This window comes from Rhincodon typus, chromosome 1, assembly GCF_021869965.1.
Source record: "Rhincodon typus isolate 14 chromosome 1, sRhiTyp1.1, whole genome shotgun sequence".
Lineage (NCBI taxonomy): Eukaryota > Metazoa > Chordata > Chondrichthyes > Orectolobiformes > Rhincodontidae > Rhincodon > Rhincodon typus.
The window spans coordinates 41,391,426-41,407,360 of record NC_063332.1 but is presented as its reverse complement, the minus strand read 5'-3'; the positions used below and the strand labels follow the sequence as shown (position 1 = coordinate 41,407,360).

Genomic DNA, 15,935 nt, shown 5'->3' with positions numbered 1-15,935 from the left:
CCATGAATCCAGTGTCAATTGTCAGAAAAACCCATCTGGTTCACTAAATTTTCTGAAGGGTCTACACCCAAAACATCAGCTTTCCTGCTGCTCTGATGCTGCTTGGCCTGCTGTGTTCATCCAGCTCTACACCGTGGTATCTCAGATTCTCCAGCATCGGCAGTTCCTACTATCTCTGTAATAATATGCCACACTGCTTTGGAGTCACATGTAGGCTAGACTGGGTAAAAACAGCAGATTACCTTCCTTAAAAGAATACTAATGAATCAGATAGGTTTTTGCACCAATTGATAAAGTTGTCATGAACACCAATATTTTACATTTCAGACTTACAAACTGAATTTAAAGCCAACCAGCTGCTGCAGCGAGATTTGAACACAGACTGGTGGATCATTCGCATGGGTTGCTGGATTATTAGTCCAGTATTACTACCAGGACCTTGCCCATATATTGTACATTACACATGTGTACATCAGCTTTTTTAATCAGTAATGGCTTTGCAATCCTTCTCGAATTTTTGTAAAGCCATTACATATTAAAAGAGATAAACTGAAAGCACTTGGGGCTAGACTCGTGCATGATTTAAAAGCATATTTTTGGTGTTATAGTTTCAAATAGGTCAGGGAGTAGAAACATAGGAAGATAGGAGCAGGAGGCGGCCATTCGGCCTTTTGAGCCTGCTCTGGCATTCATCATGATCATGGCTGTTCGTCTAACTCAACAGCCTAATCCTGCTTTCTCCCCATAACCTTTGATCCCATTTGCCCGAAGTGCTATGTGTGGCCACCTCTTGAATATATTCAATATTTTCGCATCAACTACTTCCTGTGGTAATGAATTCCACAGGCTCACCACTCATTTGGTGAAGAAACATCCCCTCATCTCCGTCCTAAATGGTCTACCCTGAATCCTCAGACTGCGACTCCTGGTTCTGGAGCATCCCACATCAGGAGCATCCTCCCTGCATCTAACCTGTCTAGTCCTGTTACAATTTTCTAAGTCCCTATGAGATTCCCCCATCATTCATCTGAACTCCAGCAAAAACAATCCTAACCTAGTCAATCTTTCCTCATATGTCAGACCTGCCATCCCCAGAATCAAACTGGGGAACCTTTCCCTCGAGAGCAAGAGCATCCTTCCTCAGAAAAGGAGACCAAAACTGCACACAGTATTCCAGGTGTGGTCTCACCAAGGCCCTGTATAACTGTAACAACACATCCAAAAGACCATAAGGCATAGGAGCAGAAATTAGGCCATTCGGCCCATCGAGTCTGCTCGGCTACTCAATCATGGCTGATAAGTTCCTCAACCCCATTCTCCTGCTTTCTCCCCGTAATCCTTGATCCCTTGATAATCAAGAACCTATCTATCAAAATCTTGAATGTACTGGATGACCTGGCCTCCACAGCCTTCTGTGGCAGTGAATTCCATAGTTTCACCGCCCTCTGGCTGAAGAGGTTTCTCTTTATCTCTGTTCTAAAACGTCGTTCCTTTACTCCAAGGCCGTGCCCTCGGGTCCTAGTTTCTCCTACCAATGGAAGCATCTTCCCAACATCCAATCTGTCCAGGCCATTCAGTATTCTGCAAGTTTCAATTAGATCCCTCCTCATCCTCCTGAACTCCAATGAGTATAGTTCCAGAGTCCTCAAACGTTCCTCATATGTTAAGCTTACCATTCCTGGCGCCATTCTCGTGAACCTCCTCTGAACCCACTCCAGGGCCAGTACATCCTTCCTGAGACATGGGGCCCAAAACTGCACTCAATACTCCAAATGTGGCCTGACCAGAGCCTCCCTGCTCCTGTACTCAAAACCTCTCACAATGAAGGCCAACATTTCATTTGCCTTCTTTACCGCCTGCTGCATCTGTATGCTTACCTTCAGTGACTGGTGCAAAAGGACGCTCAGGTCCAGCTGCACACTCCCCTCCCCCAATTTACAGCCATTCAAGTAGTAATCTGCCTTCTTGTTTTTGCTTCCGAAGTGAATAACCTCATTTATCCAAATTATACTACAAATGCCATTGATTCGCTCATTCAGCAAACCTGTTGAAATCATGCTGAAGGATCTCTGCATTCTCATCACAGTTCTTAGTTACTAAGTTTGCAGATGATATAAAAATTGCTGGAGGGACAGGTAGTATTGAGGAAGTGGGGAGGATGCATAAGAACTTAAGCTAGGAGACTGAGCAAAGAAGTGGCAGATGGAATACAATGTGGGCAAATATGAGAATGGACTTTGGTAGGAAGGATATGGGCACAAACTATTTTCTGAATGGGGAAAGAGCTTCAGAAATCTGAAGAACAAAGGGACTTGTGAGTCCTAGTTCAGGATTCTTTTAAAGGTTGTCACCATTAGACTTATTGCTCCCATAAAGTGTACAGTGGGTGAATGGGCATTGAAGTGCTGCAGACTGGCTTGGGAGCATAAGGGATTCAGAGTGTGAATAGAGGACAAACCCTGGCATGGGGACATGAGGTGCCATAGATGGAGCTTGGGGAGTGTCTATCTGCTTTTATCATCATGAGGATGAAGTCCCAACACTTTGGGACTCAACACCCAGTAGCCTTGCCGCCCAACCATTTTATTTTTTAAACACTTCTTTTTTTCTGAAAGAAGGGTCTAGACCCAAAACGTCAGCTTTCCTGCTCCTCTGAAGCTGCTTGGCCTGCTGTGTTCATCCAGCTGTACACCTTGTTGTCTCAGATTCTCCAGCATCTGCAGTTTCTACTATCACAGTAGCACAAATTTGTCTTTTGCAGGTTAGCAGGCGAGTGATGTGTCACAATATTGAGGTCACAACTGCTTATAATTTATATAAATCACTTTGATGAAGGGACCGAATGTATGGTTGTAAAATTTGCTGATGACAAAAATAAGCAGAACAGCAAGTTTTGAAGAGAACAGAAAAGGCTGGAAAGAGATATAGGTGGTTTAATTGATTTGGCAAAGACATGGGAAAATGGAAAATGGAAAATGGAAAATTGTCCACTTTGGCAGGAAGAAGTATATTATCTAAATCGTGAGATGCTTTGGACATGTATCACAAAAGGTTAGTATGGAGGTACAGCAAGTAATTTTAAATGCTAATTGATGTTATCATCATTTATCATAAGGGAAACTGAATTCAAAAGTAGGGAGGTTATGCTTCAGTTAATTCACACAATCCAATGCTGCACATCAGTGTCCCACAGAACCATACAATACTAGCATAGGGTCTCCTATGGGACCTGTTTTTCCCCCAAGGATATACTGAGGCATAACGGTCAATCCAAGCAAAAGATTGGTCAATTTCTTGTTGCTCATATCATCTTCCCAGTTAAAGATTTGTTTTGCAGGTTTACTTGGAAATGATGGGAATCATCGTCTTCCTTTTCTTGCTGGACCATTCCAGAAACTACTGGTTATTGTATTTAAAATTAAGTTAATGTAACACCTGTACCTTGTTCTTGCCATCACGTTGTTCTTTTTCGGCTGTTGATTGACAGGGCTTCCAACAGTGCCATTCTTCAGAGACCCCTTCCTGGCTAGCTCTCGCTGCTTCTCTGCAAATAGACAAATTAAACATTTATATTCCCTAAAAGGCACTCAGAATTAACGTTTTGCCAGTGACATAAATATTGGCTGCAAGATATTTAAAAAGCTTAAAACAGCTTTTTTGTTTATATTTATTTAGTTACACAGAAATTTCATTATCGAGAAGAACTGAACTCGGGGAGAAAAAAATGGATCAGGTATTTTCTATTTTTCAAAATTTATGGATAAATTTCATAATGTGCAATCTTGTATTAAAACTGAAATAAAAAGTTCAGCTACCTTTAAATTCCTTTTTCAAAAATGGGAGTAAAACATTTTTTAAGAAATAAAATTAAACTCCTGGAAGCAAACTACCTAAGACAGTACCGTACCTGAACAGCCAGGCTCAGCACATGGATGTGCTTTTTAAAACACTTTTTAAAGTAAGTTATTATTAACATGGCAGTGCTTCAGCAGATTATTAAACTTTAAACTAGTAAAGTTTACTAGTGTGCCAAAATGTGGAAGGCAACATAATACAAAAATGCAGATTGCAGCCTACCATTCTCAATCAGTTCAAGTGCAACTAGAAAAAAAAATTCAATGCTAGCCTTACCAACAATGCCCACGTTATATGCAAGAAAGAAAAATGATGCAACATCTTCACACATGGACAGTCTGCTTATCAAAGTCAAGAAATCTTAGGTGTAGGTTGGCATCAACTAACATCTAAGAACTTCTTTCACTGACTTCCAGGGACTGTTCTATCCCCTTAATTCCTTGAAATTTAATCATTCATACATTTGGGTACTAAATTGTAAGAGAGACAGTGAAAAGGATTTAAATAAAAGGCAACCAGAAAGCCATGAAAATGTAAAAGGAAAGGCTAAGTAATTTTTGTGTTTATTTCTCAGCTTAAAAGTTGAAAAACAACAAAGACTGTAGTTGTCACACCATAATCCAAAGTATGGTGTGATGGAGGGTGGGAACATTTGGGACCTAATATTTCTGTGCAATGCTAACTATAACAAAAAAAAAGTGAGAGAAAGGAACTGGAAGTACGTACATATTGTAAATGCCGCTTTACCCTTCTTTTCCCACGCATGCAATTTTACATTTTGTCATCATTTATTTGGTTAGGGGATAATGAAATAATCAAATTGACTGACTTTTACCATGAGTGTAGCTATACTTCACAATATATCCATGTGTTGTAAAGTACTTTAGGTCATTTTGACTATGAAAACTGTGGTGTTGATCAAAGTAAAACTGGGATACAACAGTTACTCGTGAAGTACCTGAGGCTTCAATGGTGAGGAACAAAATATCAGCATACATTAGAGGTGGTGGTGATGTAGTGGTCAGGCAAATATAATGTTGACATTCATTTCAAGAGGGCAAGAAAACAAGAACAGAGATGTACTGCTGAGGCTGTGTAAGGCTCTGCTCAAACTATATTTGAATAGAATGGATGTGGAGATGTTGTCACAAGTACGAGAGACTACAACCTGGGGACACAGCCTCAAGGTTAAGGGATGACCCTTTAGAATGGAGGAGGAGGAGGAATTTCTTCAGCCAGAGGGTGGCAACTCTGTGGAACTCACTACCGCAGAGTGATATGGAGGCCACATCATTGCGTGTTCTTGATTAGCAAGGAGATCAAGAGTTACAGGAAGAAGGCAGGAGAATGGGTTGAGAAACAGGTCAACCATAATTGAATTGCAGAGGAGGCTTGATGAATGAATGGCCTATTCTTATGGTCTTATGGTAATGTCACTGGGTTAGTAATCCAGAACATAACGCAAATGTTCTGGAGACATGGATTTGAGCCCCATCAGAGCAGATGGTGAAATTTGCAATCAATAAAAATCTGGAATAAAAAGCTAGCCTAACAGCAACCATATAACCACTCAATTTTTTGCAAAACCTCACATGGTTCATTAACATCCTTTAGAGGAGGAGATCCACTATCCTTACTTGGTCTGGCCTACACGTGACTCCAGAACCATAGCAATGTGTTTGATTCTTAACTCAATCATTCCATTTGCAACTTCTGCTCTTTTTCTACTATCCTGACACTGCTAACTCATACAAAGGCAAACCTCTGATGGTGACTCAATGGGCTATTCAACTGTGGGGTTATTGTACTTGGAGAGGGCTGGTTACCACCCTGCTTGTCTATGTTGAACAAATCTTGAACTTGGTTTATCCAATGTATTTCGTTCTAGAATTTCTCTTGCATCGTATACATGGACATGCTTACCATCTGCACACATTTATCAATAGAAGTTTTCTCTTCAACTTCGGGTCTCATCATCTTCACCAATCACTGGCCTATTCATTTTTACATTACACCATTGTACTATTTGACCAATCCCTTGAACGGTCAGTTGTTTTACAATTGGTGCATCTTTGTCAAAATCCAAAATCTTAAATGAACGCATGTTCAAGGAGAAAATTAAATCTCCACTTGGGGAAAGCCAAGATTTGATCAGGGATAGTCAGTATGGTTTTGTCAGAAGGGTCATACCAAACAAATTTGATTGAATTTTTTTGTAGTGGTGGTCAGACATGTAGATAAATATATTGGAGATGATGTAGTTTATATGGATTTCAGCAAAGCTTTTTGACAAGGTGCTACATAGCTAACTGATAAAGAAAGGTAAAGACTCATGGGATCCAGGGTAACTTGGCAAGTTAGATGCAAAATTGGCTTAGTGACAGCAGGTAAAGTGTGGTGCTAGAAGGCTGTTTGTGTGTCTTGAGCCACAAGAATCAGTACAGGGTCCCTTGTTGTTCATGATAATCATAAAATATGTAGATGGTAATGCTGGGGGGTGGGGGGTGGGGAGGTGTTGGAAAGGAGAGATGACAAGTAAGTTTGTGTCATCCACAAAGATTGGCCAGGTAGTTGACAGTGAGGACGGTGGTATCAGGTTATAGGAGGATTTAAATGATTGGTCAGATGGGCAGATCAGTGGCAGATGGAATTTAACCCTGATAAATGTGAGGTGATGCACATTGGAACAAAAACAAGACAAGGGATTCACTCAACAAATGGCAAGACACGAGGAAGCTCAGAGGTACAGTATGATCTTGAGTTGCCACAAGATCCCTGAAAATGGCAGGACGAGTTAATAAAGCAATTTCTTATGCCTTAAGGCAGCATATGTGACACTTGCCTTTATCAGTCATGGCACAGATTGTAAGAGAAGGTTGATTATGTTGGAGGCATACTGAGCATTGGTTAGACCATAGCTGGAGTACTGCAGGCAGTATGGTCACCACACTATAGGAAGGATGTGGCTGTACTGGAAGAGGGGTGAGCAGAGGAGAATCACTGGGACGTTGTTTGAGATGGAACAGTTTAGCTAAGATGGGAGGACGGATAAGCCTGGGTTGTTCTCCTTGGCTCGAGAAGGTTGAGGGGATAAAAGTGCATAGATTATGAAGGACATGGACAGGGTGAATAGAAAGCAATTAAAAGGGTCAATAACAAGGCAGCATAATTTAGAGGGGATTTGAGGCAAAAGCTTTTCACCCAAAGGGTGGTAAGGGTTTGGAATACATTGCCTGGGAGTGTAGTTACAGTGGGAAACCTCACAAACTTTAACGAGTACTTGGACATGCACCTGAAGTATCATAACATGCAAGGCATTGGGCCTAATGTGGGAAAATGTGACTAGTCAAACTATTTGTAGTGGTACAAGTTGATTAGCCAAAAGGCCTCTTCTGCATGGTGAGATTCTGTCATTCTTCCACTGTATTCATAATCACACATGTTTACGCTTTGACACGGTGTCACTTCAAGTGGTTAAGAGTTAGGGACCATGACGGGTGTTCAATCCTGGAAACTCTTGCTTGCTGCATGCTGCTTAAAAAGCACTTTCAGATATGAAGCACGGAGACGTTTTACTTGCTGCTGTTGCATGTTGTGTTTCAAACTCTTTACATACATGGAAATCTTCCTTGCTGCACTGTGAAAATAGAAATAACGCAGTTCTTTGGAAAAGTATGACTGAAGAGGTTGTTGAATTATGGAGGTATAATATTTATTTAATTATGCATTGAGGTTATGTCAAATTGCTCCTTAATCACCAAATAGAAACACAGAAGAGAGATTACTCAGCCCATCGGGCCCACTCTACCTATCAATATTATTGCGATGATCATGCTGATCCACTATCTCAACACCGTACTCCTACTGTCTCCCCAAAACCCCTTCACATCTTCTAGAAATTAGTTCCTTTCTTAAATAGATGCAGTGACTTTGCCTTTGCAGTTTCGGCACCGACCTGCCTAAACTGATCTCACCTCATTCATCAGCTTGGATTATTATATCATTACAAGTGCTTCTTAAAAGTTGAGGATTCCAGACTCTACTGTTCCCCCAGGCAATGCATTTCAGACTTCCATCACCCTCTGGGTGAAAACCTCTTCGTCAAATTCCTAAATCTCCTAACCTTCACTTTATAGTTAGGCCCCTTTATTATTGACCCTTTCACTAAGAGAATGGCTACCCACTTACTCACTCTCTCTATGCTTCTCAATCTTACACGTTTCATTCAAGTCCCCCCTCAGCCTTCTCGGTTCTAAATAAAATAAACCCGGCCTATCCAGCCTCTCTTTAGAGCTGAAAATTTTCCAACCCAGGCAACATCCTGCTGCATTTCCTTTGCACCTCTTCCAGGGCAATCACATCCTTCCTAAAGCTGTGGTGACCAGACTTCATGTAGTACTAAAGTTGTGGCGTAATCAAAGATTTGTACAGTTCCAATATAACCTCCTTGCTCCTACAATTAATGCCACGATAATAAAGGCAAGTGTCCTGTATGTCTTCTTGACTACCTCACTAACCTGTCCTGCTGCCTTCAGGTGGACAAGCACCAGAAGATCTCTGTTCCTTTGGCCTGCCATTCATTTACTATAACTTGTCCTGTTACTCCTTCCAAAGTGTATCACCTCACACTTTAAAGGTTAAAATCAATCTACCACTGATCTGTCCATTTGACCATTTATATCCTTGTATAACCTTCTTCCTCATTATTAACAACTCAGTCAGTCAATCTTCATGACATCTGCAAACTTTATCATTCCCCCTACCGCATTCCTAACTATATTACTTGTATTCATGATCTAGCACTGATCCGATGGTATGCCACTGGTCACTGGCCTCCAGTCAAACAAATAAGCTTCTCGCACAAACCTCCTATCACTAAGCCGATTTTGGATCCGTCATGCAAAGTTACCAGAGATCCCATGTGCTTCTACCTTCTTTAGGAGTCTCCAAGAGGGACCATGTCAAAGGTTTCACTACCATCTGCAATATCCTCATCCACACACCTGAACACTTCTTTGAAAAATTCAAACAAATTTGTTAGGCATGACCTCCAAATGAAAGTGGCAAAGATTAGAGGGCAACTAGAGGCTTGGAAAATCTTTAAAAAGGTGAACAGAAAGCCATAAAAAAGAAGGTAAGATAGATAATAAGAGTAAAGTAGCTCAGAATATAAAAACAGTTGGCAGAAGTTTCTGCAAATATACAAGACAAAAGAGAGAGAGTGGCTAAGGTAAACATTGGTCCTTTAGAGGACGAGAAAGGGGATTTAATAATGGGAAATGAGGAAATGGCCGAGGTGTTGAACAGGTATTGTGTGTCGGTCTTCACAGTGGAAGACACAAATAACATGCCAATAATTGATGACAAAGAGTCCATGGCAGGTGAGCACCTATAAACAATCATTATCACTAAAGAGGTAGTGTTGGGCAAGCTAATGGGGCTAAAGGTTAAAAATTTTCCTGGCCCTGACACGTTCGTGGTAATTTACTAAAATTCCTGGACTCTGGGGCAGTTCCAGCAGATTGGAAAATTGCAGATGTGATGCCACTGTTTAAAACAGGAGGTAGACAAAACGCGGGTAACTATAACTTCTATAATGGGGAAAATGCTTGAATCCAATCAAGGAAGAAGCAGCGAGACATCTAGATAGAAACTGTCCCATCGGGTAGATGCGGCATGGATTCATGAAAGGCAGGTCATGTTTAGCTAATTTTTACTGGAATTCTTCAAGGACATTATGAGTGCAGTAGACAACGGAGAACAGGTGGATGTGGTGTTTCTGGATTCTTTATTCTTTATTCATTCATGGGATGAGGGCGTCGCTGGCTAGGCAGCATTTATTGCCCATCCCTAATTGCCCAGAAGGCAGTTCAGAGTCAACCACATTGCTATGGGTCTGGAGTCACATGTAGGCCAGACCAGGTAAGGAAGACAGTTTCCTTCCCTAAAGGGCATCAGTGAACCAGGGTTTTTCCGACAATCGGCAATGGATTCATGGGCATCATTAGTTTGTTAATTCCAGATATTTATTGAATTCAAATTCCACCATCTGCCATAGCAGGATTTGAACCCAGGTCTCCAGAACATTATCTGAGTCTCTGGATTAACAGTCCAGTGATAATATCACTAGGCCATCGCCTCCCTGAAGATTTCCAGAAGATATTTGAAAAGGTACCACATAAAAGGCTGCTGCAAAACATAAAGCTGCATGACATTATGGCTAACATATTAGCATGGACAGAGGATTGGTTAACTAACAGAAAGCAAAGAGTGGGGATAAATGGATGCTTTTCTGGCTAGCGATGTGCCTCAGGGATCAGTGTTGGGATCGCAATTGTTTGCAAATTTACAGAGATGATTTGGAGAAGGGGACCAAGTGTAGTGGGTCAAAGTTCGTAAATGAAACTATGTTGAGTGGTAGAGTAAAGTATGCAGAGGATAATCAAAGTCTGCTTAGGGATACAAATAGGTTAAGTGAGTGGGCAAAGGTCTGGCAGATGGAGTACAACGTTGATAAATATGATTTAGTATTTTGCTAGGAATAAACAGCAAAATGGACTATTATTTATATGGTGGAAAATTGCAGCATCTTCTGTGCAGCAGGATCGGGGTGTCCTTGTGCATGAATAGCAAAAAAATAGTTTGCAGATGCAGCAGGTAATCAAAAAGGCAAATGGAATGCTGTACTTCATCGCTAGCGGGATGGAATTTGAAAAAAGGAGGTTATGCTGCAGCTGTCTAGGGTGCTGGTGAGGCCACACCCGGAGTACTGCATACTGTTCTGGTCTCCTTACTTGAGAAAGGATGTCCTGACACTTGAGGGGGTACAGAGGAGGTTCACTAGGTTGATTTCGGAGTTAAGAAGAGAGATTGAGTAGACTGGGACGATATTCATTGGAATTTAGAAGACTGAGGGGATCTTATTTGAAACATATAAAATTATGAAGGGAATAGATAAGATAGAAGCAGGGAGGATGTTTCCACTGGCAGCTGAAACTAGAACCAGGGGGCATAGACTCAAAACAAGGGTGAGCTGATTTAGGACTGAGTTGAGGAAGAACTTCTTCACCCAAAGGGTTGTGAATCTGAGGAATTCCCTGCCCAGTGAAGCAGCTGAGGCTACCTCATTGAATGTTTTTAAGACAAAGATAGATTTTTGAACAGTAAGGGAATTAAAGGTTATGATGAGCAGGCAAGTAAGTACAGCTGAGACCATGGAAAGATCAGCCATGATCTTATTGAATGGTGGTGTAGACTTGATTGAGGGGCCAGATGGCCTAATTCCTGCTCCTATTTCTTATGTTCTCCAAAAAGCCACGCTGACTATACCTGATCAAATCTTTTCTTTGCAAGTGGAGATTAATTCTCTCCTTGCAAATTTTCTCTAATAGTTTCCTTACCACTGATCTGAGGCTCCCTGGTCTGTAAATCCCCTGAATTCCTATCAATTCTGAAGAACGGTCACTGGACTGAAAATGTTAACTTTGTCTTCTCTCTGCAGGTGCTGCCAGACTTGCTAAGATTGTCCTTCAATTTCTATTTTTATTGTACTATTGCAGTAAGGTGTCTTTGCTCATTTACTCATACCATTTGCAATGAAGGGTAACATTGCATTTGCCTCTCCACCAGCTTGCTGTACCTGCACGTTTGCTGCACTGTCCAGTGTACAAAAGGCACTTAGATACCTTTGTACGTTAACCTTTCCCAATTTTTCCACCATTTAACTAATGCTCAGCCATTGCTTATCCCTACCAAAGTGGACAATTACAGTTATCCACGTTACACTCACGTGTCATGTGTTTGCCCAACGACTCAACTTGTCTAAGGGTCCACACCCCCAATAAGTATTGACACTTACAAGTCCACTAATTGAGCCTGGCCAAATGCTTTCCACAGATGACAATCTAATGACAAAGGAGCAGAAAGCAACATATTCCATGCAAAATTATTCTCTGTTCTATTACAAAAATTGGATATTAGATTTGTCTAGTACTGAGCATTCTGCAACAGTCAGCACCACAATAATTATTCTTCTTCAAAAAAAGGCCGAAAGTTCCAAAAATTCAAAAGCATGAATTTATGACTGAACCATTTTTAGGCAATTCATCACAACCATCATGTGACAGCAATGGCAATTTCCTTGAAACTCATAACAATCATCTCTGAAGACTTTGAAAACCAGCATACAATTTAATGATTTTATAAAATCAATAAGCAAAAGAAATTGCTGCAATCTCCCAGCTATGAATCATTTATTGATTCCATTAAGTACTATCTTTATTACACTGAAAATACTCTTGCTTTAATAGAGCCATTTAAGATTATATGGGGTGTTGCCATGTCAATGTTTAAATACTGTCACCTTCTCCTACTTCAGACTTCTCCCATTTACTTGGGGTCACTACAATTGCAGGATTATGCTTACACACTGCATGGGAAATATTACTTCTATATTATATCCATTATTTTGTTGTTCTTAGTATAGCTTTTTACGCATGTAATGATATATAGTTAACTTGTTCAAAAAAGGTTATTTGAAATATTACAAAATAATAAACATTCCTGCAATTTTTTGCAATCAAATAATGCTGAGAGGAAAAACAATTCAGTGGAAGGTCTATTCACAGTTCTTCAACTAGTTAGATGGTTAGGCACTGATATTAGCCAAGAACATTCTGGAGTCTGGCAAAGCCTCTCGACTTTCCACGTGTCTCATTCCTTATTGAAATTTAGACATTCAACATTTCTCCTAGTTGCTCATTGTAATGTCATAGCTTACATCATTTCTTGTGTCACTTCATAATTTCCTTGGCCACTGTATAATCCCTTTTACTGCAAAAGCACAAGAAGTTAAAGATCCTGTTTCCTGTATTTAAAAATCAATGTTGATTGTGGACTTTGTGGATTAAAATTTCTTGCATCACCACATGTATTAAGATTCAAAAATAATGGCAATGGTGGGTTTTTGGCAATTTGATTAATAACAAAAGAAAGCGATTTTAAACAATCTATTGTAATATTTACTTTGAAGAGTTAATTTTACATATCTCAGGTATATAAAAGAAACTCGCAATTTTTATTGTGGTTTAAAAATATGTGTCTTAACACTTACAAGATGAGAACAAAAACAGAAGTTGCTGGGAAAGATCAGCAGGTCTGGCAGCATTCATGAAGAAAAGAAATCAGAGTTTACGTTTTGTGTCCGGTGACCGTTCCTCAGTTATTTTCTTCACAGGTGCTGCCAGACCTGTTGAGCTTTTCCAGCAACTTCTGTTTTTGTTCCTAATTTACAGCATCTGCAGTTCTTTCGGTTTTTACTTATAAGACAATTTTAGTAGAGGTGAACCAGAGACACTGACAGTGTTGACTTGTTTTATTTCAATTGACAATTTTGTTAAAATGAATAAAGTCAATAGTCAACAACAAACAAAACCTGCCATGAGTTCCAAACATTGGGAAAATGAGGCAGTAATTACTGAGCTGCATTAGCTAAAAACGCAGGTCAAATTCAGAGTCAGTTCCAGCCTGTGTTCTTAATAGAATAGAATAGCCTTTGTTGTCACGAGCACACGAATGAATGCAGTGAAAAGTCTGTAATGTCGTCGCTTTGGGTACCTAGTACAGATACTTCAAGTGTTTGTTACAGAATTGAAAGAGTTAAAATAATAGTCTAGCATAGGAATACTAAGTTTCAAAAGTACTCGAATTACTCCATGTCCAGAATAATAATAAAAAGTATCTTCAAAAAGGCACTCAAATCATAGTGTTTTTTACGGAGTTCGTGCCTGCTGGGCTTCAGAACATGAGGCCTTGCTACCTCCATGAATTGGGCTCCATCCTGTGACTCACTTCCAGGATTTGTCTCCCAGGCTGGCCTGGGCTTGGACTGCATCCCGCTCCAGGCTCTGGTCCACAAGTCGCCTCCGAGGCTTGACTCCCTGGCAGGCCCGGGCTTGGATTGCCTCTTGCTCCGGGTTCCGGCCTGTGACTCATCGCCCAGAAGGCCCCGGGTTTGGACTGTCTCCCAATCCAGGCTCTGGTCCACAACTCACCTCCCACACTGGCATGGTCTCCGACTCATCTCCATTCCCTCCAGGTAAGTTTAAGAAGGTGGGGAGAGGGAAGGGGTGGCAGTGGGAGAAAAACTGCAGAAAGGAGAAAAGAAAGAAAGAAAAAGGAACTAGCGATGCACAGGACCTCCAGAAAGCCTGTGAATGAACTGATCATTTTTTTAAGCTTGCCCATGACACATTAAAATAATAAAAGCAAACTTAAAGTATTAAAATTCTGAGAAATTGATTAATGTTAAAAAGGACAATAATTAATTGTGTTTTAACAAAAAGGCAACAAACCGCATGGCTAAGTTTTCCTTCTTGCTGCGTCTTCAAAGGTGTTGGAAGCAGCGTATTTGCATATTTTTAAGGCAGATGTGTGAAATTGATGGTGAGCAAGAGGTGAAAGATTATCAGGGATACGCAGCAATGTGAATTTGAAGTTACAATCAGATCAGCCACGATCATACTAAAATGAAGGAGTTGACTAAGGCGGCTGAATGGTCTACTCCAGCTCCTGTTCATACAAGTTTAGTGTTGTCAGATTCAATGGACCAGCGAACTGTTCTTCAAGGCTGTTCTGTGGACTTCTGAGCAAAAATAAACGCAAGGACTAAAACCTGAGAGGTATTAATGTATTTGCAGTTGGATTTACCCATTTTATTAACCAGACAGCTTTCTAATATGCCACATCTTGTTAACAGAAAAACAGATAAAGATGCAAAAATAGCATAGCTGTTACAGAAAGAACGCTGAGGAGAGGGACAAGCCTGGTATGGATGTTATGAAAAGGATAGAAAGGGAGACAAGAGAGGAGAGGAATTGGCATTTTTGATTAGGGACAACATTATGCCCGTACTTGAAGAGGATATTCATGGGGATCATCCAATGAAGCTATACGGGTAGAACTGAGAAATAAGGGGATGATCACCTTGGTGGGATTGTACTATAGGCCTCCCAATAGTCAGTGGGAAAATGAGTAAATGTGTAGGGTGATCTCAGATATTTGTAAGAAAATTAAGGCTGTAATGATAACGGGATTTTAACTTTCCAAGCATAGACTGGGACTACCATAGTGTTAAGGCCTTGGACGGGAAGGAATTTGTTAAGTGTTCAAAAAAAGTTTCTTATTCAATATGTGGATGTACCTACAAAGCAATACTCAACTTTCTCTTCGGAATAAGGCTGGGCAAGTCATAGAGTAATACAGCATGGAAACAAGCCCTTTGGCCCAAACTGGTCCATGGTGCCCATTCAGGTAGTTCCAATTGCCTGCATTTGGTCCATATCCCTCTTAAACCCTTCTCATCCATGTGCCTACCCAAATGTTTTTTTAAATGTTGCTATTGCATCCGCCTCAACCACTTTCTCCAGCAGCCCATTCTACATACGCACCACTCTCCGCGTGAAGAAGTTGCCCCTCAGGTCTTTCTTAAATTTTTCCCCAGGTGTTCGTGAGGCAGGACTTTGGGACCAGGGATCATAATTCTATTAGCTTTAAAAATAGTTATGGCAAAGGATAGGCTTGGTCTAAAAACTTCTAATTTGGAGCAAGGCCAGTTTCGATAGCATTAGGCAGGAACTTTCAAAAGTTGATTGGAGGGAGGCTGTTTGCAGGTAAACAGATGGCTGGTCAAGAAAAAGGAGGAGACATGTCAGGTATAGATAGCTGGGATCAAGTAAATCCCTGGAGGAATATGGGGGAGCAGGAGTATACTTAAGGGGGAGATCAGGACAGCAAAAAGGAGTTATGAAATAGTTTAGGATTCTCCTTAACCTTATTTGTCAAAGAGATTCTATAAGCATATTGAAAGCAAAAGAGTAACTAGAGAGAAAATAGGGCCCCTCAAAAGATCAACAAGGCTGTCTATGTGTGGAATCACAGGAAACCGGTGAGATCCTAAATAAATCTTTCATGTCAGTATTTACTGTGGAGAAAGAAATGGAAGCTAGGGAAATTGGGGAAAATATACAGTGATGTCTTGAAAAGAATCGATATTACAGATGGGGAGGTGCTGCAGTCTTAAA

At 40.6% G+C, this 15,935-nt stretch overlaps 1 protein-coding gene across 3 annotated transcripts in view; it reads right to left on the bottom strand.

Moving 5' to 3' along the window:
* The window catches only part of fam219aa (family with sequence similarity 219 member Aa), a 417,719-nt gene that overhangs the window by 17,640 nt on the left and 384,144 nt on the right, over positions 1-15,935 (bottom strand). For all 3 annotated transcript variants that reach the window (XM_048599444.1, XM_048599426.1, XM_048599436.1), the window contains one exon: positions 3,442-3,544. In XM_048599444.1, coding sequence (XP_048455401.1) covers positions 3,442-3,544 — 103 coding nt within the window. The remainder of the gene's footprint in view (positions 1-3,441; positions 3,545-15,935) is intronic.